A 23,937-nucleotide genomic window follows, 5' to 3' on the forward strand; every position below is an offset into this window, starting at 1 on the left:
CACATCAAAAACGAGATATTGAAAATAGGACTAAAAGGTCATGTAAAATATCTTAATTTTTTTATACTGACTGTTGGAAATGCTAAAATGTTGGAAATAGATTAAGTGTATGATCAATATTAATTTTACTTTTTTAACGCTTCTCAATGTGGCTACTAGAAAACATTTAACTATATTAGGTGGCTACTGTTTATATGTCTATAAATTCCATTGTACTTTTATTCAATCTATATAGTATAATCCATAAGGGACATGGTTAAGTTTGACTCTGACCCTAGGAGAGAAAATTACACAGCCGTTAACAATCATAAGGACCCTTTAGTGAGAAAATGACATTTGACAGTTCTTATACGATAAATATTGAGAAATAAAGGGAAAGCAGGAATCCAACCAGTGTACAGAAAGAGCTGGAAGGACGTGCACACCCAAAAATATTGCCCTAAAGGGCAGCTGTGAAGGTTGGAGTGAAGGGGCAGGGGTAAGAGTTCAGGTTGACTTTTAACAGATTTGATTCTTTTCCAGTGACCACTGTGTATGCAAAGAAATTGAAAGAAAGTGCAGACAGAAGAGTGCATAGTCAAAAGATGGGGAGGGAATACCGTGTTTCCTTGCTTCTAAGTTCCTACTGCCTGCACGACGAACCTTCGACTTATTAACCACTTTTGGCGGGGAGGGACAAAACAAAACAGAAAACACTGCGTTAAATATAAGGATTATAAGACAAATCCTGGATTTCTGGAGAGTGACAACAAGAAACCACAGATCCCTAATAATGGGGGAAATGCAATATTGGTCAACGTGAGGATAGATGATGCCCCTTTCTGAATGGAGGTGACACAAATTTTGGGTGTTTGTGGGTGTTTTTTTAAAACACATTCCAAGTTTTCTCCAGTATGCAGAGCTTAATTATTTTTTCCTTTTAAAAAAAGGTGCTAGTGAAGATTCCATCTTGACTCTGTTTACTCAAGCTTTAAGAACAGATTCAGGGAGGCTCAAGAGGGAAGGAATACGGGGATATATGTATACATATAGCTGATTCACTTTGTTATACAGCAGAAACTAACACAACATTGTAAAGCAATTATACTCCAATAAAGATGTAAAAAAATTAAAAAATAAATAAAAAACGAAGAACAGATTCAATCCCGGGTATATGTACTTGACCTTTTGGCAGGAAAGTGTCCAGTGAAACTAGAAAAGGCTAGGCTGTTGGAAAAAACTAACTAAACTAAGGAACCAGCCAGGGCTGACTGGCTGCTGTAAAGCTGGGGTGGGATGAGAGGCAGCAGGGGGTGACTGCGTCTCCCCAGGGTGCTCCCACCAGCAGCAGCAGGGGTGCTGCCACAGGGAGCCATTCCCACCTGGTTGCCTGTTGGGTTTGAGGCCCTCGATCCCGGTGGGTTGGAAGCCCCCATGGGCCCACTCCAACATGGGCTTCAGCTGATCCTCTAGCGAGTCTCCAGGGCTGCCGGGGAAAGTTTTCCCAGCCCGTATCCTGGCTTTCTGCCGAGATAGAGAGAAAATCTGATGAATAGGAGGGGCGGGTGCTTGCCTGGCCCCACCCAGGGATGCCCCTTGCTGGGGCCTGCATTCCCCTTTACACTGGGCTCTTTCATAGCCAGACAGCTGTCCTGAGCTGTGGTATGTGACAGCGAGGAACGGCCTGTGCAGGGACAGGCCATGGGGGGAGCGTTAAGTCTCCCCGCACAAGCACCAAATATGATCTCTTCCCTGTAGGGAACTGGAGTGGTCAGCTCCCTCTCGAGGGCAGAGGATCAGAATTAGCTGTGTCACTTATAGCTATAGGAGAAGCATCAGCCAGGTCTGTCTCATGGCCTCTGAGAAAGCTCCAGGTTTCTTGTTTTATTTCCCTAATGAAGGTGTGGAGGTGTTAAGTCCTATTTCAGAAGCACCAGGACTTACATGTCTAATTCAGCACAGAGCTTGTCTCATAAACGCTGGACAGAGGACACTGATCTTTTCAGTTGCAAGTCAAGGTAGAGGAAGGACAGAGCCTGACGGACCCCACAGACAAGGGGAGGAAGCAGCTGACCCTCAGCAGCTGCCCAGTCTTGGCCTTGAACCACAAGCTCTGGAAAAGCTTGCTCACTGCTTTGAATATCACCTCCTACTTCCCAGGGCTCCTCCTTCCTCATTCAGTGGGCAATTCAGACGGAGACCAGCAGGGAGCTGGGGTAGCACTGGGAAATCATGGGCAGTCTCAAATCCCTTCCTTCCCTTCCCAGCACGGCCTGTCAGGCCACTGCCTTTTAACCTCCTCCTCCCTGCTTGCCCCAGTCCCCTCCAACCCATCCTTGGCCACACTGAGGCCTGAGTTGGCTTTCTGTATGTTTCTTGCTTTAACCCCATTCTTGGGGCCAGGCCCTAGCCACCCACCACCATGTTACCTCCAGAGCGTGGTACATGGCCTTCCTGTAAGAGACCAGCTTATTGAAGGTCGCCAGGTTAAAGTGGTGGCTGAACAACCCCAAGGCCACCAACTTATCTGCTGGTATCTAGAAGAGAAAGCCATCATCAACATTCACCTACAGCCTGTGTCTTGGGTGCCCTGGGTTTCTCATGAGCTTCTTCCTGGGGATCAGGTTCACAGATATTTTCAGAGCAAATGACTTTCATGATCCCTGGTGTGACCCCCTTGCAGCTCAGTCTTGAAATTCACCACGGATGCTCCAATTTTAGGGGTTTTGCACACGTTCTTTCCTCCTTCGTGAGCATGACAAATAGCTGTGATTACTATTTACTGTCTACTTATTTTAGCCTTTTATTAATTGAGCTAATGGATGTGTTTAGAGAACAGTGCCTGGCACAGAATAAGCTCTTTTTAGTAATCGTGAATTGTTAATACAAGAATTCCACTGGGGCTAAAGAACCATGTTCTACAAGTCTCATCCCCAAGTCCCCAGGTCATGCATGAAACACTTGGGTTGCCAATTATGAGATGAAACTGGGCGTTCAGGTTTCAGAGCTGACAAGACATGTGATATTTCATTCTCCCCCGTGCTGGCATTCATGCTCCCCTCTCAGTCTCTAAGCCCAACCCCCCATAGGAGTGTTGCCACTACCGGTGAGAAGGAACTGGGATTCAACACAGCTGTGCATGGAAATGCAGGTGCTACCCCAATGCCAAACTGCTTCAATACAGCAAGCGGCCTAAGCACCAGGCTCCATATTGCAATCCCATCCCATAATGCTAACATAACAGCATCTTAAATATTAGCATCAGACGCAGTCTTGCTAAGCACATTTTATGTCTCACTGGGCCAAAGCAATTACAAACACTCCATGGTTTTTTTTCATTGCATTGCACACAAGTCAATGCCCTGCAATTAGATGCTACAGGGAGAGCACAGGCCCAGGACATCCGTCCTTCAGCTCCCTCTTCTGGCCAAGGAGGACCTCTGTATGCAGACTCTCCCCACGAGGGATACTCCAGGTCATAATATTCTTGCCCTTTTAGAACTTCAATGTGTTAATGGCAAATGGCCCAATTTATGGGAAAACTAGAATCTCAACTTGAGGCCAAGTCTCACAGATGTACTAGCTGGCCCTTCATTCCCACACCTGCCTCCACCCCAGTCCACTTGTTCCGCTGTTCCTCACCTAACCCCTGGGCACGTTGAGGGATGCGCTAAAGACAACATCACAGGAAAAGTATTGTTTGCCGCATTCTAATCAAAACCTGGAGGTCTACGAAGGTGTCTTCAAAAGGTGTAAGAATAAAAATAGCCTGATTCCTCCCCAACATAGACTCTCATCAAGAAAGATGAGTTTTACAACAGGACAACTTTCAAAAATATATGTACATGAAAAGAAGCCAGACACAGAACACTATATATTATATTATCTACATAAGTTTGTGTATAATCCAAACTAGTCTATAGTGATAGAAATCAGAACAGCGGTCACCTATGGGGGTGGTGTGTACAGGGAACGTACTGCAGAGGTCGAAATGCTCTATATTTCAGTTGAGATATTGTTTACATATGTGCATACATTTTTGAACATTCATTGAATCATAGATCATTTAAGATCTATGCACTGTACTGTAAGCAAATTTTTATCTTAATAAAGTATTTATATATATATATATACACACACACACACAATAGGTGAGCTTTAAATGGCTAATATCAATAATCAAGAAACACTGAAATCACCACTCAAAGAACTTTTCCATAACTGTCACCTGGTGACCCTGGATCCATCTCTAGGCCCAGCCAGGGATGTCTCTGCCCCTAGGACTAAATGACTGAGTCAGACACCCCTTCCTGTCTTTTCCAGGCTGCTCCACTGGAATACTTTGAGGGTATCTTCCCAGGTGGCCACTCCTGCCCCTCAGAATCCATACTGGTGACTCTGCCACAGAGAAATAGACCAACAGAGCCCAGGTGGCCATGGATCCAGAGCTCTGGGCCTGTGTGAGCCAATGAACAAGGGAAGTTTTTGTCCTCCTTTTGGACACACAGAGTCACATAGTCTCATCCATCTGCAGAAAGCAGGCCGTTATCTTAAAAGGCAACTGCAAAAGGAAGGGAAGGAAAACACTGTGGGTCTGCAAGCCCATGAAAGCTCACCCTGCCCTGGACTCACCTCGGAGAACTTGCCATCGCCAAACCACTGAACCCACCGCATGCCAGACATTGCCTGACGCTTGGAGGTGGCCTTCCAGGACACCACCATGGCAGGCCACCAGGAGAAACCCTTGATCTTTCCCCACACGAGATCCCCTATTCCAAACTCTTTCCCGTCCTGCAAGAAAAACCACATGAAGGAATTGCATGAGACAGACCAGTTGGGCCAAGGAAAAACCCTGCCTGTCCCACTGACCCCGATGGCAACTGCCTTGGAGTCCAACACAGGGCTTCCTGCAAGTACAGGCAGAGTTCCTCAGGAAATTCCCTACCTCCAACACTTCCTGGTTGAAAATTCAGCGAGAATGGCTTGAAAATAAGGGGCAGAGCATGGGCAGGCTTGGTTGTTTGACAGGAACGTGGGTTTTTTTATATTGGATCTATAATATGTAACCTGTAACATGTAACCTAGTATCTGGAAATATATTAACTGAAAACTCACAGGAAGTAAGATCAGAGTAAAAAACCTGGATATTCCCACCACAGGCCATCAAATGGGATATTACAAAGCCGTTAAAATGCAAAAAAAAAAAAAAAAAATTTGGCCACTTGCACATAAAAACTTGCCATAAAAGGTGAGATGCCCATGGAATCATGCAGGTTATTAAAATGTATCTATAAGATCTACTCTGGGACTTCCCTGGTGGCCCAGTGGTTGGGAGTCCGCCTGCCAATGCAGGGGACACGGGTTCGAGCCCTGGTCCAGGATGATCCCACATGCTGTGGAGCAACCGGGACCATGCGCCACAGCTGCTAAGCCTGCACTCTAGAGCCCGCGAGCCACAACTACTGAGCCCGTATGTCACAACTACTGACGCCTGCGTGCCTTGAGCCCAAGCTCCCGCCAACAGGAGGGCCCACAACAGTGAGAAGTCCGTGTACCGCAGCAAAGCGTGGCCCCCGTTCGCTGCAACTAGAGAAAGCCCCCATGCATCAGTGAAGACTCAATGCAGCCAAAAATAAATTAATTAATTTCAAAAAAAAGATCTACTCTGAAGTCATGTACATGGAAAAAAGGCTTTCTACATATGTGTACATACACATACACATGCATATGTAGCAAAGCCTGAGTGAAACCAACAAGCTCAACTGGCTAATTATGAACAACCCTAGATGGATTACACAATACAATGGATTATAGACATGAAAGTGAGGCAACTCCAGTTCCTAATAAGGGAAAGAAGCAGATCAACCATTGTATATGTAAACATGATGAACAGAATTATGAATTATGTATACAAGGTATATATATCTAGGTACAAAGATGTCATGTTCAGAAAATCAGTAATCTGATGGTAAACTAATCTGGTGCTTGAGTCATGTCTAGGAGATAAGGATATAGCAAGGCCATGTTGCATATGAAAAATGTACTTGGCGAATGAATTCAAATATTGTGATAAAAGTGACAAAAAACGTAGTAAGTCACTTCTGGGTAAGTGTTCCCTTTTCCCTATATTCAGCCCTTCCCCAGTGGTACCTGATACTCAGTGCTGTCTGCATCTCTGCCCTCTGCGTCCACCTGTGGGGACTCCACGCTCTCCTGCTGGCTGTCCTGGGCCAGGCGGGCATAGGGCGTACTGCTGCTCTGGGGCACCACATCATCCTCTGTGAGGTCAATAGTGAGGTAGGGGCTGGCAGGGGACAGCCATGGCGTGCCTGCAGATGATCCTGTCCGCCGCCTCAGGGACTGTGGACAAAAGGACACATAGCTTGGGCCACAGCAGACCAGGTGGGTGACCAGAGACCAGTGGTACCCCCAATGGCTTCCCAAGCAAGCAGAAGTGAAGCAGAGTGAAGACGTTAAGTTAATGAAACAGAGACCACCAAGGATGGTTTTCCAGGAACAAGTAAGTAAGTGTCCCTTAAGTGGCAAGAGAAAGCAACTTCCTTAAGGACAAGGACAGAATCAAGGACCAAGTCAGAATAACGAGTGATGCTCAGAGAGGGCTCCCTGGTGCCCAGCCTTGCAACAGGAGTCGAGAGTTGCTGTAACCCATGGGGTTGCCTCAAGAGAGTCACTGAAGATACTAAGGAGACAAGAAAGTTCTGGAATCAGTGGTTTGAGCTTTTTCCGACCGAGGAGGAGTAAGAACCCAGTCAACAGGGAATTCTTGCATTCCCACCACGGTTCCATCCAGGGATCAGGCCAGGAGAGAAGTCATCAGGCTTAGGAAGAGCTTACCCAGCACCCGGGAGAGAAAGGAAAGGTAAGACCCTGAAAGGGTGATAAGTGTGAAGAAAGGAAGCAGGTTATACAGCAGCCACTTTCCGTGGTGTGGTGAGAGGGGCAGATCTTCCAGTTAGAGACTGGGGGCAGGGGTCTGAGCGTCCGGGGAACCAACCCTGGTAGTTGAGAATTCCACGGGGGACTCGTCCACGTGGTTGCGGCCCTGCCGGCCTCGGGTGGAACGTGGGGAGGGCCTGTGCCTCTCCCGGCTGGAGGTACTGTTGTTATTTCGGGTTCGGACCTGGAAGCAAGAGAGGATAAGCACGAGGTCTTCGGTGAATGGAGGCTGGGGTCTTAGACAGGGGGCCCAGAGGACTGGGCTTGAGAGGCAGCCTCAGGCCAACAGAAGTGAACAAGGTGGTCTAGCAGGAAGGGATTCTGGACTGGTCACTTCCCACCCAGAAACTCCCCAGTTTGTGGGATAAGGGATCAGGGTGGCCAGCAGGGCTGCCTGACAATCTACAGCAGGTCCCACTCTGCCTGGCACAGCTGAAACTGGCACCTGCAAATTGAATTGAAAAATAAAATCCAAGTTTACTCTCAATCAAACACTTTTCTTTTCCAAAAGCATTATTACTATTGTTGCATTCCTCCCGAAGGTACTGGATCATCAAGACGGATGAGAAGCCCTTATGCTTCCTTCTCAAAAATGGCATGAACTTGGGTGTTGCAGACCTGTGTTCAAATCCTGCACACAAGAGTTAATGTTTAACCTTGAGTAAACTACCGGCGTCTTCTGTCATCTGTAAAAAAACGGGATGATACACATCACATGGGTGAGATTATCAACTGCACCTGCCCTGGTCACCAAGTGTCAGCCTGCTTTCTAACAGGCTGGGTGACCATGAGCAGTAATTGCCTTCCCATTTCCAGATTTTAAGTCACAGAATCCACCTACAGAAGCGACTCCCAAGGGTAACTGGCAGTTGAATCATCCACCTGCAGATTATCACCCTTGGGCACTTCTTAGAGCGCTTCCCAAAAAAGTAGAGAACTGCCATGTGAAAACCTTCACAATGATAATTCACGAGCTTTGCTATCATTTTCCAATTTCACAACATTTGTTCAAAGCTCCCCCAGGGAGATCCTGGACAAGGTTTTAAATGCAGGCTGATGTGTGGTTGAAGTGCCTTGGCTCAGGGCTGGCACTTACAGCTGGGCTTTCTGGCCGAGTCCTGGTTTCACGGAAGAGTTTTGGCATCACTGGAGTGTCGGAGCCATCTCCATCTTCCCCTTCGCCATCTCCATCGCCCGTCAGATCCTTTACAAATGAAACATTATGAATTTTAGGATGTCATATAACCAAAACAGTTTCAAAATGAAGAGCCAATCATATAGAAAACACTCACAATATTGGTCTGAGTGACTTAAAAAGATTTTCAACCTCATTTTGTTCAAAAACTATTTTGCAATGGCTTACCACATGATCATGAATTCAAGAGAAACCTTTGTGGAATTAGAAAACCAGAGAAATGGTGTCAATGCAAAGTGCATCGTGAAGCCTTCCGTGCCCACACCATGGTTAGACTAGCTCGCTGTGCGCAGCAGGGAGACCTAGGGAGACCTAATCTCCACAATTAACAGTGTCTGGGAGAAATCACAGGCTCAAGGAAGATGCTTCTTGCTACGGTGACCAGGAAGAAATGGCGCCAGTCCTGTGTCAAGTGCTTGTCCCATGCTGCACACCAAACCCAACAAAAACTGATCACGAGAACCAGAGCAGTGGTGAGTGGCTCGAGGTCTGGCCGGAGTGTTGAGAACTTGACTTTCACTTGCCAACTAAGGCCTCAAGTGAGACCGTTCCTCTCTTTAAAATTGGTACAATGGTTCTTCCCTTATAAGGGAAGAACAGGCTTATAGTGAGAATCAAATAATGCACGCTTGCCCAAGGCAGGGCACAGAGGAAGTGCTCAGAGACTAAAACAGCTGTTCGGAGCCTCTGATCCAGCACTGTCCCTTCCCAATTCCCCACACAGCTCTCATTCCTCATCATATGGGTGCCCACTTGTTGCCCTCCATGAAGATAAGAGAGTAGGTTTTCATTGGTCCACAACTTTTGTGCATGACTTTGTACCAATCCCTGACACTGGTTCTTTGAAAAAGTAACCGAATTGACAAAACTAATATGATTAATAGGAAAACAGAAGGTGTAAATAATGTCAGGAGTGAAAAAAACATGGAAAAAATATAACTTGGAGAAAACTAATCAAGCAGAAACACTGATATTGCAACAAGTGGTAAAAGATATTTCAGTGATTGTTGAAAATCCACTAAAACAAGCCAGGCAAATTCTTTCCAATGTGAAAAAAAAAATCCTTGAGGCCACATGGCCACACAACCTTGCTATCAAACCAGTCACAGATATATTACAAGAAATAAATCATACATTCATTTTACTCATGAATGGATGCTAAAGTACATCCAATTTAAAACATACCATGAGCAAGTTGGACTCATTCCAGGAATAAAAGGACCGCTTGCTACAGTAGAAATTTATCAGTGTAATTGATCATCCAGATTGAGAAAAAAATAATTTCAAAAACTTGGCAAATAACAGCAGCAAATGGCATCCTAAGTGACGTTGCTGGAAGTCTTCTGTGTGCCTAGCAATGTTCAAATTCCTCATTCAACAAGTATTTACTGGGTACCAATTTAAGTGGGCCTCAGGTTCCCTATTTGATGCAAACCAAAGAGAATTCCCCTGAATCCCAAAAAGTGAGAGTGGAGCGGGTACCTGAGTATAACTTAGCAGGCTGGAGACCTCCCTCTTAGACAGCCGTGAGCTTGATCTGCGGCCTGTGGAGGAAAGAACCGAAGTCTGTTGAGGAAGGGGCAGCCGCCAGGCTGTCCTGGTCTCTTCTCTGGGCTGTGGCCTGGGGTCTCCCTAAACCCACTGGCATCTTCAGGGGTTAACTCCTAACCCCTCGGGACCCAGAGTCCCCTCAATGTATTAGTAAGGCAACAGGACCCAAGGCCTGCATGAAATATAGAACCCGAAACACTACTGAAGGTACTCCTGACACGTTCCTTCCAGAACTGTGCTGCCCCAGTCAGTGGTCACTAACTCCACTTAAATGAGCATTCCAGTGCCTGCCATCGCAGCCACATTAAGTGCTCACATGTGGCTCCTGGCTGTTGCAGTGAACAATGCAGAAATAGAACACTTTCACCCTCTGGAAAGTGCTATTGGACAGCACAATTTGAGGAGTTCTCAATGGCAGGATGGGACAATACAGGGGTTTCCAAACCAGCTGGGCCAGAAAATCTCAGTGGGGAGGATCCCAAGGGATCTGATCTGGGAGCAGCAGAGGGGAAGGGAGGAGAAGGTGGGATGGGCAGCAAGCCTTAGACGCTCCCTGCCTGAGTGTATGTCTTCCCATAAAAATCACAGGCCCAGCTGCTAGCGGAGAGGGGGTGCCCCTGTAAAAAAGGGCGAAAGACCTCAGTCTATCCATGCCGCGACCACCCCCATGTCTGGAAAAGAAAAGGGGTCATCGCCTTGGGGTCACCTGCTCAGAGTTCCAGCTGAGGTGACAGGAAAATAGGGAGGCCAGGGGCTCTGCCTCCATCCTCTTCCCTTCCCTGGAGCTTCCCCAGAGCCGTGGTATGAGGCTCTCGCCCCACATTCTGCCTTGAGCCTGCTCGGAGGCTCGTGTGCCAGCTGTGGTCCCCAGTGCCTGCCCACCCGTCCTCCCCACAGGCCAGGCCACCTCTTCCACCTCTGCCACCTCTGATCTCCGGGCTGCTGATAGCCTCCAGGACTGGGGGCGAGGGCGCGTCCTTGGAGTCGGAAGACTGGTCACTGCAGCCCCCGTTGGTGAGGATGGAGTCTTCCCTCCTGCTGGCGTCCTCCTCTCCGTTGAGTTGTCTGGTGTCTCCCTTCATTGTTTCCTGCAGGAGGGCCAGAATGAGGGTAGCAGGGAAGCAAGGGCACAAGGGGGCAGCATGCCCCCAAACCTCCCGCCAATGGCTCCAGGTCCTCAGGCCAAGAGAGGCCCCATGACTTGTCCTCAGGGTGATACTCCCGCCCAAGGACCCCGCCCAGGCTGCCCCCCATAGCCTGCCCCCCTCACCAAACTCGGAGGATCAGGACTTGGTTCCATGTGGCCACTCGACCTGAAGGCTCAGAAGCCAGCACCCAGGACAGAGGAGGGGGCTGGGCCGTGGTATGAGGCTCAGGCTGCTCTGTGCAATTAGCCGGCCACTTCAAACAATGCCATCTAGGGCCCGCCTGCCCCGGCCTGCCTGCCGCCAGCCTTGGTCCCCTCTGCCCCTGGCCCTCTCTCCCTGCCCAGCCTCTGCAGGGCCTCAGGAAGCCAGTGCATTATTTTCCCTCCTGACCCCTTTGTTTGCTCTCTCCCTTCCCCTCAATCTCCAGGTCCTCTTCCCACCCACCCCCTCCTCCCCCACAGAACAGCTTCTCTCCTCTCCATGGCAGCACAAGCCCCGCCCCACCCCAACCTCAGGGGCCCATTGGTCTGCTGGCCTGTCGCTCACTCTCCTCCTCCCTTACCAGCTGGGGCTCAGAGTCCCAAGTTCCCAAGAAGGGAAGGGATGGAGGAGACACAGCAGGAAGGACTGGGGCATTTAACAAGAGGCATGCTCCCCATCTGCTCTAGCCACACCCCACCTCTGGGCCTTTGCCTCCCCACTGCTGCCCACCCATCACTAGGCTATTCAGCTAAGACCAGCTCACGCCAGGTCTTCAGGGATGGGCCAGGTCTTCAGTGATGCGCTGGAGGGCTGTGCGACCTTCGAACTGGTCCACTGCCTGCGACATGTTGGCCTCAAGAACCTGCACCTTCCTCTCATTTATTCCCCCTAATGTGACTGTGGGCCCATTTTATAGGAAAGGAAAACTGACACAGACCTGATTAGTCTCCAAAGTCAAAAAATCATATGTAATAGACCTGAAAGATTGTTAATCAACTATACTCCAATATAAAATAAAACTTTTTAAGGAAACCACATGTAATCGGAAGGGTGAGGCCCCCAGGCTCCCATTCCTTTGTTTCTCCCAAACAGCTCCAGTATTTGGTGCCACACTGTCCTGTCCTGGAACCCTGCTTGGGAAAAGGTTCCCCAGCAAACGACTGCCTATGGGGGCTGATCACTGCCAGCCCCTATTCCCCATCTTGGAGACTCACCACATGGTGCCTGATGACCAAGCTAGCCTCCAGGGTACCTTCCAGAAGTATCGTCTAGGCTGCAAGCTGCAGTGGTGACGCTGGCACCATACCCACCAGGGGGCGCTGTGGGGCTCACTGATGAGGCCTGCAGTGCCCCACTGCGGATTTGCAATGTCACGTGGGTTCTCAATTCCGTCCTCTGCACCGGTCCATGCCCCAGGTGCGGGTGTGGGGAAAGTAGACCTCTGCTAGTCCCCATATGGCCCAGGGACCAGGGAATCACCCCGGAGCCGGTTAGAACTGCAGAATCTCACGCACCTACTAAATCATGATCAACATCTTCACGGGATCCCTGAGTGATCAATATGCACGTTAAAGAAACACTGCCTTGGGAATTCCCTGGGAGTCCAGTGGTTAGGACTCAGCACTTTCACTGTGGGACCCTGGGTTCGATCCCTGGTGGCGGAACTAAGATCCCGCAAGCCACTCAGAGCAGCCAACAAAAAAGAAACACTGCCTGGGTCACAAATGTATACACTGATATAGTTTAACCACCCCATGTGGTCCAGGGTATGTGTGCAGGTTCACAGTTCCTGGTGTTTTCTCTTAACGCACGTTAAGGACTCTCACCAGCCCCAGGGAAAAGGAGGAGCGCCTGACCCAGATACTTCTCGGCCCCTTTCACTCTCAAGCCCTGACCCGGAAGAACAGGTTGGCTGACCTATGGCCAGTTCCTGTGAGTCCAAGTGGCCAGTATCCCAGGAAAACTGCTGGAGTGTGGTTCCGAGTAATGATTAATTTCCAGCGTTTCGCCTCAGGCCAGACCAGTGAACTAAATAACTTGGGTGGCCTGGCAGGGGGTGGGAGGCTGGGCCATGGGGTACAAGATACCAGGAGGGTCCAAGGGGAGCTCTGTGGAGTGGGGAGGGGCAGACAGGGCTTCTAGTGAGGAGCTGGTATCAGGTCAGAGGCTGAAATCAAGGGACAAGACTTCCCTCTCATCTGGGACCCAGGATTCCCTCAGACAGCCCCCAACTGGATCAATGGGAGTCTCCCTCCTAGACAGACCCATTTGGGGCCTGCAGCCTGGAGCTGACAATGATTAACTATGACTAACCACCGTCAGGCTTCCCCAGGGCCTCAGCAGTGCTAACTTGTCCACCGGCCTGCCGAGAGGGATGGACAAGTGAGCAGAGCTCCTTCCCAAAGCCAGATCTCAACATTCAGGAAAAATCCTGCCCCTAGAACCAAACCCATGGGCACTGGAGGAGGACTCAGGAAAGGAAACCAACCATCTCTGTCACCAGCTACCTGGGTGCCCTGGGGTGAGCTGGGCATGTAAAATAATTACTTCTAGTGGCATAATTCAATGTGATTTCATTAAAAATTCCTTCCCTGTAGTTTTCATTACCCTGGATTTGCAATGACATTAGCTACACCACACACAGCAGCGTCCGGAACCGGCATGATTGAAAGATGCCTAGCTCCGTTTCTCTCCCGTCCAGTTTATACACAAGGCCAAAGAGATCCAGCGCCAGGCGTGTGCTGCTGCTGGTCCTCAAGCCTGGAAGCCCTCCCCATCTCCCTATCCCATACTCAGATTTCAAAAACCACAGTTCAAAAGCCAGGAAGGGTTCTCTCATAGGCCTCTGCTTCAAAAAGTGATAATCTGGCCCTCTCCATGTACATATACAAATCCTCTCACCTGATCATTTTTTTCAGTGTTTACTACTATATGCCAGGCACCTTTTTGTGCTTTGCCTGTATTAATTCTTGCAATCCTTACATGAGGTACATATTATCCCTGTATAACAGATGGGCAAACTGAGGTTAGGCAACAATACACATTTGACCGGTGAGCCGGTGAGATTTGTTTAAAGGTGCTCAAAGAGTCCAGGGAAATTAAATAAGTTTAACTACATGCTCTTGGCAACAGGAAGAAATTAGCACCAAGCATTGGTTTGTAATGGTAGATACAAATCTCCCTCATGAAGCTGTTTGGCTTGTAATGAGTCAAAATTGGCATTTCCCAGATAACATGGCCAACACAAGTCAGCTGCTTCACCTAGACTGATGGTTCCAGAGCTGGAGGATAAACTGGCCGAATTACCTCCCTGACAGAGGTGGCGCCTTCCTAAGGGATTTTTCAGAGGGGCTCACATACCAGCTTCAGGACAGCCTTGCCACTTGGCTGTTCTAACAGTTCCCAGGCCGCTACTGTAAGCTAAAGGCAGTACAAACCTCTAACCCCTACCCCATCCTGAGGCAAGTCCTCTCATCAACCTGCTGTCAACAGGTTCAGATGAATTAAGTCACCCAGCAAAGTGGCAGCACCAAACTCATGCCCAGGCAGTCCTGGGCACGTGCCTGTAACTGCTGTGCCCGAGACAAGTTATGAACAATGCACCACCTATCCCAGGGGCTATGGGAGCCCTATGGCTCAGGGACATGATACAGCAGCTGAGCGTTCACCTTCACAGGAGGTAGTGGTCCGTCCTCGTGATGCAGGTGAACTCTGACCCTTTCCCAGAGGCTGGGGTCCAGCTCGTGACTTGGGGGTGGGCAGCAGTGCCGGGTGGGCTCACCAGCAAGGCTCCCCCTGCAAGGCCCTGCCTCATTAGTGCAGGGTGCTTGTGTCCCGACTGAACCAGGTCAGACGTGTCCAAATGCAATGTGGCAGACAGAAGGGTGGGTGGCACCCCTAATTAGACTCAGGGAGGAGGCCCAGGGACTCCCTCCCAACCCAGCTATAAAGCTGAGAAGTGATGTCACTCACTTCTTCCAGGCTGGCACCAGCAGCAGAACTATTTCCCTGGCACCTTGTAAATGTTAATTGCATTAAGTAAACTCACAGTGCAGGAAGGTGGGGGATGGTGGGCATGATGGCAAAGTGGTGGAAGCGGGGAGGCCACTTGGGCATCCCTGCCCATGGTTAGTCCACCCAGGGCTTAGAGATTTGGTGAAGTAAAAAGGGAGATGTTGAAAGATAATCCCACCTCCCCTGTTTAAAAAGTTCCTTCTCAGCCTGTGGGACCGATATCTTGACTCCTGACTCCTGCCCTTGAACTACTCAAGGCTTTCTTAGCTGTTCCCAAAAAATAGCTGAGATGGAGCAATCAATATGTACCTCACAAAAAGAGCTACTCTTATGATCCCCATTTTGCAGATGAGTAAACAAGCTCAGAGGAAACAGATCAGCAGATTCCTTTCTGAGACTTCCAGAGTGACTAAGTGATGGAGATTGAGGCCTTAGTCCAGAAGTCAGATCTTAAAGGCATTTTAAAACGATGCAGTAAGTATAGTAATAAAAGGTAAGCCCAGGAGGGACAGCTCACCCAGGTGAGTGGAGAGGGAGGCAGCCAGGCAGCAGGGACAGTACCAAGTCAAGGAGGCCAGAAATAGGCTGCCCACCTGGCTGCACACAGAGCACAGGGTCCCAGTTCAGTGCCTTTGCCTGATCAGGGATCTCCACTAAATTCCATAAGAGATCAGATTCACAGGAAAGCGGGAAGAAAACGTCCTCACTGTCTTCCTCAAGCCCCAGTTTTATAGTCTGTGAAATGAAGTGACCCCACCTAATTCCTAGGTGGTTGGTGCTACAGATCCCAAAGGAGATGACAAAACCTTAAAACCTGGAGATTATGCTTTCTCGTGTGCTATCTTGCCAGACTTCCCAGTTCTGCCTCACAAAGGGAAGCATCCCTTCATCCACGATGATTCCGAAGTCTGGAGAATTGCTCAGTGCCTCTGGGTCATGGTTACATGCACCACTGTCATTGTACAGTAATAGCTGGTCCTTGGCATATTTATCAGAATCATCATAAGAATTGATCCCAGCAGGGGTCAAATTGGACAAGTAAAAAAGTTGACTATGAGGATGTACCTTGCAGCATTGCTCATTAATAGCGAAATACTAACAAATACCTGGATGTTTGTCAATGGATTGTGGTAAAATCATATATCATTACCTTTTAGATAATTCACAGGAAAACCTAGGAACGTACAGAAAGATCTGAAATGATATGGCAGCTTAAACTGGAGTTTGGAGTCAAACTTTTTACCCTATGTAAACAAAATGCAGGCAACCAGCCCCCTTCCCCTACAAGTTATTTGGGAAGCCCTAGGAAGGATGTGCAGATGTGGACAGGGAAGCCACAGGTCACCCAGAATGACAGGTGGGGCATGATGAGATGCAGAGGATTCTGGGAGCTGCCATGCCCACTCCTGTGGCCTTGTCCTCCTTGGCAAAACCAGAGCCAAAGAGCCCTCTGCCCTCGTCCCAGGAGGTAAGCGAAGAAAGGAGATCACTATTCTGAAAAGCTACACCCTCAGCTCTGCCCCTCACAGCAGGCTGCACCTGTTGCTTCAACCAATGTCTTAAATCTCAGCCCATCTACATACCGATGCCATGGGGATATTGATTCAGCCTTGAAAATGGCAATCTGACGGTATGATCTCACATGCCAAGTGTCTGCATCCTGTTGCACAGGATTCTACTGCAAGGAATTGACTCAGCGCAAAGCTCTCACCAAAACCTGTGGGCAGGATCCGCACTGCCTTTCTTTGTTGTAGCAAAAGCTGCAAACAAATGATCAAAAGGAGACTGACTAAATTATATGCAGCCACACCGGGGAGACCACTGAGAAGCAAAGAATGGGGCAACTGTTGCTAGATGAAGCCATGTAAAGTGAAAGTCTGCCCAACAATACAATCCCATTTGTTAATTCATTACCATGTGCATTAAGCAAAGTTCCTCCAGCATTTTTCCTCTAACTGTAAAAAGTTAGGTATCTCAGGAAGGTAGCTTGTGGGGGAATGGACAACCATATCCCCATGATACTTTCACAATCAGAAAGTCAACTTTAAAATGTCACTGTCCAAGAAACTTTTCTTCCTTTGAAAATGTTCAAGTTTAGTTAACCTGAAGTTATTTGTATATGGTTTGAGGTAGGGATCTCAATTTTCCCTATAAGGAAAGCCAGACACATATAATAACTAGTATGTCCCAACTCCACCTCTTTTATAAAGTTCCTGTATATAAATGGGATGTCTCTGGGTTCACTTCTCTTTTTGGTATTTACCCCTTGCAACTTCTTTTAATCGTGGTAGCTTTATAATAAATGCTCATACCTGCTAGGACAAGCCTGCCAACCTTATTGAGAAGTTTCATTGATTTTCTCCTTAAAGGTCTTGAACATCCCTTAGTTTGAGTTTTCTTGTTTCTAGTTCCCTCTTCTGGCCCTTAGATTTCTTTTCTAGGGAGCTTAGAACTGCACGTTAGACATCATTCCTAGCTGTTTCCATGAGAGGACTTACAGATTAATCAGAAAATTAGTCCTTGAGCATTACTTATTTTTAAAAAAGACAAAAAAGAAAAACTAGGTACAATGTATGAGGGAAGTGGGGAAAGTGATGAAAAGGTATGAACTTCCAGTTATAACTAAGTCCCTATGTTATGTCCCTATGTATGTAACTAAGTCCCTATGTATGTTACTATGGGATATAACATACAGCACGGTTGGCTGTAGTTAACAAAATTGTATTGTATCTTTAAAGTTGTTGAGAGTAGATCTTAAAAGTTCCCATCACGGGAATTCCCTGGCAGTCCAGTGGTTAGGACTCTGGGCTTTCACTGTGGGGGCCCGGGTTCAATCTCTGATCGGGGAACTAAGATCCTGCAAGCCACACAGTGAGGCCGAAAAAAAAGTTCTTTTTTCACAAGAAAAAAAGTTGTAACTATATGAGGTTAAAATGGAATTGCATACTAAATTGGCTTTTTTATAAAAGCCCATGATATCTCACATAAACAGCTTTTTGAAAAACTAGCCACAATTACCTGGTAGGGGTTTGGGCCCGCCCACCTCAACGCAGTGGTGAATCAGGCCTGCAGACAAAGCAGTCTGCAGACAGGTACTCCAGAGCATCTTAACCCAACTGCATCCTGCCAGTTCTGTGGGTCTAAGCCAGGTGGAGGAGGCAAAGGGCTCAGAAATTTCACAGCATTTCAATGCAGATTCCACTCCCTGCTAGCTGTGTGGCCTTAGGTAAGGGTGAAAATATTTAATACTGAGCAGTGACTGTACTGTGCTTTCAGCCCAACACACATAACATCCTAGGACAGATCAGGACCCTGGAAAAGGCCACTCTTATCCATTCAGATAGGTGTTCCTGCTATGCTTCAGGAACCATGTTCAGCAGGAGCATCAAAGGCAGGCAAGGGCCAGCCAGCCCCTGCCCTCATGGGGTTGAGGTTAGGAATTGGTGGGTAGGGAGGGCCAGGGGACAGTGGAGATAACAACAAGGTAGGCTCACCCCCAAAAACTGTTCTGCTCTTACACTACAGAGGACAAGATTTCACCCACACCTCTATGTACATTTGCTCAGAATTTTCCAAATCCTATCATCCTGCCTCCCATTAAACCCAGAACAACCCAGAAAACCCCTGCGGACAGCACCTGCCTGTTCAGGCATCTCGCCTACCACTGCATTTCTCACCGTGTCCCAGGTGAGGTCTCCTCCTCACCTGCAGTGTCCCCTCTGGGTTTCAGTGCCGCAGGACACTCAGGCTTGACTGAGGCCTGCTTTTGCTGCTTTACTCAAGTTACACAGCACACATTCATGGAGCCAGGACATCAGGGGCTCCAGCACTGTGCTGAGGAATGGGAACACTGACCAAGAAGGCATCATCCGTTCTCCAGGAGCTGAAGTGCAGTGGAAGGCCCTGGCTCTGGCCCCAGCATGCCACCATTTGCTACAGGAAGCAAACGCAACGGGAAATAAATGCTGCTTAGGAAGCGCAGTTAACCTCAGAAGGTGGGGCTGCAGGGAGGGATGGAAAAGAAACAGGTAGGCAACCACTTCTCCAGCCGGGCTGCAACACAGGAGACCTGATCGGGGGAGAGATTAACACCAAACTGAGAACTCCCCGGTACCTTTTTCCCACAGCCAGGCCTGTACATCTCTCTGGGCAGGGCACTAAAGATTCCTCTGCTCCGAGGAATAAGACAAACCAATATCAGAGAACTTCCTTCAGATTCTGGGAGACCCAAAGACCAGTTCAAGTCCCTCTCTCACAAAGAAACCCTCCAGTTTCAGTCCCACAGATAATTTCAGTCTCTCTCAAATATGGAGATAAGTTTCAAAACTTAAGTATCAGAAATGAAAACAGTACAAACAAATAAACAAAAAGACATACTCAGAAACATTGGAGGGAGCACTGAAAGCTTAATGAAGATTCTCAGGGAGAGAAGGGATGTGTCCAAAAAACAAGATGAAGACATCATTACAAATGGAATTTGTAGGACAAGAACCCTTCAAAACATAAAAGCTGAGGACACCAGAAAGCAGAACTTAAGGACAAATGGCCAAAATTCTACCAGGCCAGGAGGCACCACGTCTGATAAATAAGAGTTATAGAAAGAGTAGAAAAAAACAAGGGATGTAATGGCTCAAGGAAATTTATTCCCTCAACTTCAGGAGAGGAGTCCCCAGCGATGCTGGGCCCACTCCTCCCGTTACCTCCTCCTCCCACACACCTGGTCAGCATCATCCTGTCTCCAAAAGGAAATTTGTTGGTCAAGAACATTTCCCCCACGGATCCCTCACACCCATCAATTATCAGTCATTTCTGAAAATGCACTTCTAACTTCCTGCTCATCATAATCTTTCAACGGCTAATTCCATCTGCTTGGGAAGCCGGCCCCAAAGGTGACCACAGTGCCCTCGGACACCTTCCCCAATTGAGCACCTTTCCTCACCACTCTGTACTTTCCTTGCATTCTCATCCCTTCACTTAGGAAGGGCTGCTGGTCCTCTCTACGCTTTTCTCCACTTCTAGAAGAAATTGAGAGGACCCCCTCCCCCAATGAAAGCAAAACATTCATTACATTGGGACTGTGAGATTATAGGCCATGACCCGTTTTTTTTTCTTGGCATCTGAAGATGGTAAATTTGATTTTCATTTGCATCTAACACAATAAAAGTCATTTTTTGAAATATTCCAATTCCCTACACAAAACAGGTCCTCCTCACTTTTTGCTTATTCCCTGAGGAAAATCTCAGGAATGCTAACCAAGATTGTTTCTCTCAAGACGTAAATAATGACCACTTGCTAATATTTCAGTATTTACCACATAATGCGACATTTATTGAATCCTCAGTATGTGCACTTTTTAATCTATAGCGTCTCAACTGACTTCAACATCCCCTGGAATTGGCCAACAACGCATCCCTATTTTGCAGATGGAGCAACTGAGGCTCACCACCAGCTTATAAACTGAGTGAACAGGATTACCAGTCCAGATTTGATTCCAAGGCCCAGGCCCCGTGAGTGTACTGACTCCAATGACTAACATGACCTAGAGCATAACAGGCTTTTTACAATACTTAGGGCCCCCACCTAACTCATTTTGTGAAAGAGCACCCTAAGGCTTGCTAAGCTAAAAGGCCCCTGGATTCCATTTCGTCCTCCTACCAACTCTACTGGGTGTGTGTGTACTTGTACCCACTTCACAGAAAAGTAATCCAGCACAGCAGCCCCATGTGTGGGCTCCCTCTGCGTTTACCAGGCCACTTCCCTCCAGCCACAGCCAGACACATCTGAACACCTGGAATGGGCTTGTTCCCTTCTGGAAGGACAAACTCTTGTCCTGGGATACTGGCAGATATGAAAGTTCTGAAAAGCACTAACCACCAAGCTGCCGAAGTACCTGGATCTCCCTGAGTTCCATCAGCTGCAAATTTTCGGCCCAGTGAGAACATCAGCCGATCACTTTACAAAGAGGGTGCCGACAACACGAGGAATTCTGTCGTGCTCCAGCCCTGGTCCACCATGAAACTGAAAAATCACCCTAAATTCATGATTTTAAAACTCACTCAGCACCAAGAGTGTGCCTAACCTGAGATCCTGTACCTCTCAAAGGCTGAGGTGGAGGCACTTGCCATGCTGTTGGACCAAGAGGAGTTTCAGATTTAGTGAGGACCATCTCAGGTGAAATTGCAAAGTATCTGAGCCTGGAGGTGGGACAGCTGGCAGGAGAGCTGGTCTGAGACAAAGGAGTCAGTCCCACGGCAAGTTTTCTGGGAAGGAGAACTTGCCCAAAACCGCCCCCCACCCCCCAATCAGGAAGCTTGGGGCTGCAGTAAGAAAGCGCTACAGGCCCCTCTGGGTTGCAGGCCCCACGTGGCTGGAGGAAAGGAAGGAGGGGAAGCAGCTTCTCCCAGCCCCACCTCCCTTGCTCCTCCCCTTCTCCCCCTTCAGCTCCCAGATACCCTCCTCCCCTCCTAGCCAACATTGCAAGGGGTGGAGGTATTGCTTATGGCTCTAAGGAGCAGGATGCAACCAGCCACAGCCCTGGGCCCTTTGTCTCAGCCTTCTCCACCCCAATGGGGAAAGGGAAAGGATCTCACTTAGCTCTACGCCTTCAAGGTAGGCCCCAAACTTGGGCGGGGGTGTTAAAAATGGCCCCAACCCATAAAACAAAAACACGTTCCTTTCAAAAAGGAACAAAGGCACTCCTTCCTGCCAACTCCCAAATTGAGGACAATGATTTGGAAAAGCTTTCATAGCTCAGAGGAATACCTTGGTGGAGGAAGGCAGGAAAGGAGGGGCCAGCAGAGGTGCCTCCCTTCATCCCCAATTCTCATTAATGGCCACCCTAAAAAGAGGGACTAGCGGTTAATTAGTACAATGTCAACATTCACCACCTGCTATGCCAAGCACTGTCGCATTGAGTCCTAACCCGAGCCTAATGTGATAGGTACTATTACCTGTCAGACATCTGAGGAAACACTGAGGGTTAGAGGTTAAATCACGTAAAAACTAGTTTCGTTCTTACACAAATTGGGGTTATCAGTACGATTGTTCCTATTTCACAGATGTAATAACTAAGGAACAGAGGGCAACAGATTTACAGGGACAGATTTAAACACACGCCAAAGACCTATGCATTCCCCTAAAAGAGGGCAGCCTGCTTAGACCTCACACTAGATAATGATGCCAAGAGTGGCAAGCCTTTATTGAGGGATTACTGTATGCCAGCCCTATAAAATAGGTAGCATCATCTCAATGCTGGAAGAATTAAGTCTGCACCTGGGGATTCCAATGGCTGGGGTGCAAGAAGTCACAGCAGTCCTGGTGGCGGAGGGCAGAGGCAGGTCGGCGTCCTGGGCCCTGGAAGCAAGGGCCCCACCAGGGATCCCAAAAACAGTTACCACCAGTTCACCAAAACCCACAGCATCCAGAAATCAGGAGGCGGAAAGTCAGAAATCATAGTCTTGTCCTTAATTCTCTTTAATTCATACACATCTCAGCTTGAGGGGATGGGGAAGCACAACAGCCCAGCCAGCCTCTTTCAGTCCAGATAAGGGAAGGAGGCCAAGTGGAGGCCCAGGCCTGGGGCTGGGCCCAGAACTCCTGCAGCCCTTCCCTGCCACAGGTGAGTGACTCCAGCGGGGAAAACCCAGCAACTCTCTGTTGCTAACTTGCTAAATCGGCCAACTTTTTCCCAATTTCCACTTTCTCCCCTGTGAAGTGGGGCTCAACACCCACCCTCCCTCGCCGAACAATCACACGGGCATGGAGGTACTGCTGGAGGTTTTCGGGCCTCAGTTTGCAAGTTTGGGAAGTGGGACGAGCCTGCCTCTGGAAGAGGGGAAAATGGAAAGTGAGCCCCCAGGGCAGGCAGCGTGGCCGGGGCAGGGAAGCGCCGCCCCGGACCGGCGCCTCCCGGGCCAGGTGTGCACAGGGAGAAGGCAGCCTCTCCCGAGGGCATACCGGCAGCCCCGCAGCGCCTCGCTCTCCATAGCTCATCTAGGGAGGACCCCGCGAGCCCGCCCCTCTGGCACACGCCCCCGAGAAGCGCGCACACCCCGGCCCACCTGTTCGCCCGCACCCATCCACAAGCTCTCTCCTAGCCCTGGGACGGAAAAGAAAAAAAAAAAAAAAAAAAAGTCCCTCGGATGAACCCCCAGGTACAAGTCATAAAGGACGGACGCTCACCTCCTTGGTCGAACTCTCTTCTATTCCGTCCCCCTCCCCAAGGAGGCTCCCTCTCAAGCCGAGGCCAGGTAAGAATACCCCTCCCCATTAACTCCACTTCTCTCCAGTGGGAGACCTCCTCCCCTCGGCTCTAGACCCCAGGAAGGCCGCCCATCGCCCTCCCTGGGGACGAACCTCTTTGCTCCTCTGAGTCTCGGGAACACAGCAAGTATCCCTTCCACTCGTATCGCTGTAAGACACATGCTCCCCGCCCATTTTATCCTCCTTGCCCGTTTCCCCCAAGTAGGATCAGGGACTTCTCCTCCCCAAGCATGCCTGGTCTCCAGCCGGATGGGAGCCGCCTCCCCAGGAGGTCCCGGAACGGGATTCCCTCCCTTCAGTCCCGGGACCCCGCCGCTATGCCCTCCCCCACCAGCCCACGGAATCCTCGGGCTGGCGAGCCTCCCCGGGGCCACGGGGCGCTCACCTGCCGAGAGCCTGGCTCGGGCGCGGCTCCGCGGTCGAGCCGCGGATCCGGACAGGCTGGCGGGAGGCCGGCGGGCGGCCGCGCAGGGCGCTCGGCTAGCGAATCTCCGGCGCCGATCGCCGAGCTACGTTTACTTGGCCACTTAACCCCCGCGCTGCCGGCCAGGCGCGGCGGCCGCCCGCTCGCCCGCCTGCCGGTGGGCCGGTGGCGTCCGTCGGGGGGCGCTCGGGGCGTCCACGCGGGCTGCGGCCGCCGGGCCGGGGGGGCGCGGCTGCTGCGAGGAAGCGGCGCGGGCAGGACCGGGCAGCAGGAGTGGGTGGGGAGGGGGCGGTGCCGAGTCCCCTTGTAACCCCGGCCCGACACTCGCCCCGCCCCCGCCCGGGGGCGCCCCCGCCGCAGCCACTCAGAGCCGGACCTCGGGCGCGGGGGGCGGGGGGAGGGGACGAGGGAAATTTGAAATCACT

The 23,937-nt window shown here is 49.5% G+C and overlaps 1 protein-coding gene across 2 annotated transcripts in view; it reads right to left on the minus strand.

The window, feature by feature from the left end:
* DNMT3B (DNA methyltransferase 3 beta) overlaps positions 1-23,527 on the minus strand; it is a 36,131-nt gene extending 12,604 nt beyond the window's left edge. The window contains exons 1-9 of one of the 2 annotated variants that reach the window (XM_055090655.1): positions 23,474-23,527; positions 10,608-10,770; positions 9,614-9,675; positions 8,033-8,140; positions 6,995-7,120; positions 6,130-6,339; positions 4,612-4,770; positions 2,409-2,516; positions 1,362-1,503 (exon numbers count right to left, since the gene is read on the minus strand). In XM_055090655.1, the coding sequence (XP_054946630.1) occupies positions 1,362-1,503; positions 2,409-2,516; positions 4,612-4,770; positions 6,130-6,339; positions 6,995-7,120; positions 8,033-8,140; positions 9,614-9,675; positions 10,608-10,764 (1,072 nt within the window). In that variant the 5' untranslated portion in view covers positions 10,765-10,770; positions 23,474-23,527. Of the gene's footprint in view, positions 1-1,361; positions 1,504-2,408; positions 2,517-4,611; positions 4,771-6,129; positions 6,340-6,994; positions 7,121-8,032; positions 8,141-9,613; positions 9,676-10,589; positions 10,771-23,473 lie in introns of both variants that reach the window. The other variant, XM_028499702.1, reaches the window with a different exon arrangement.
* Positions 23,528-23,937: the final 410 nt, after the last annotated feature.

This window comes from Physeter macrocephalus, chromosome 14 (genome assembly GCF_002837175.3).
Source record: "Physeter macrocephalus isolate SW-GA chromosome 14, ASM283717v5, whole genome shotgun sequence".
NCBI lineage: Eukaryota > Metazoa > Chordata > Mammalia > Artiodactyla > Physeteridae > Physeter > Physeter macrocephalus.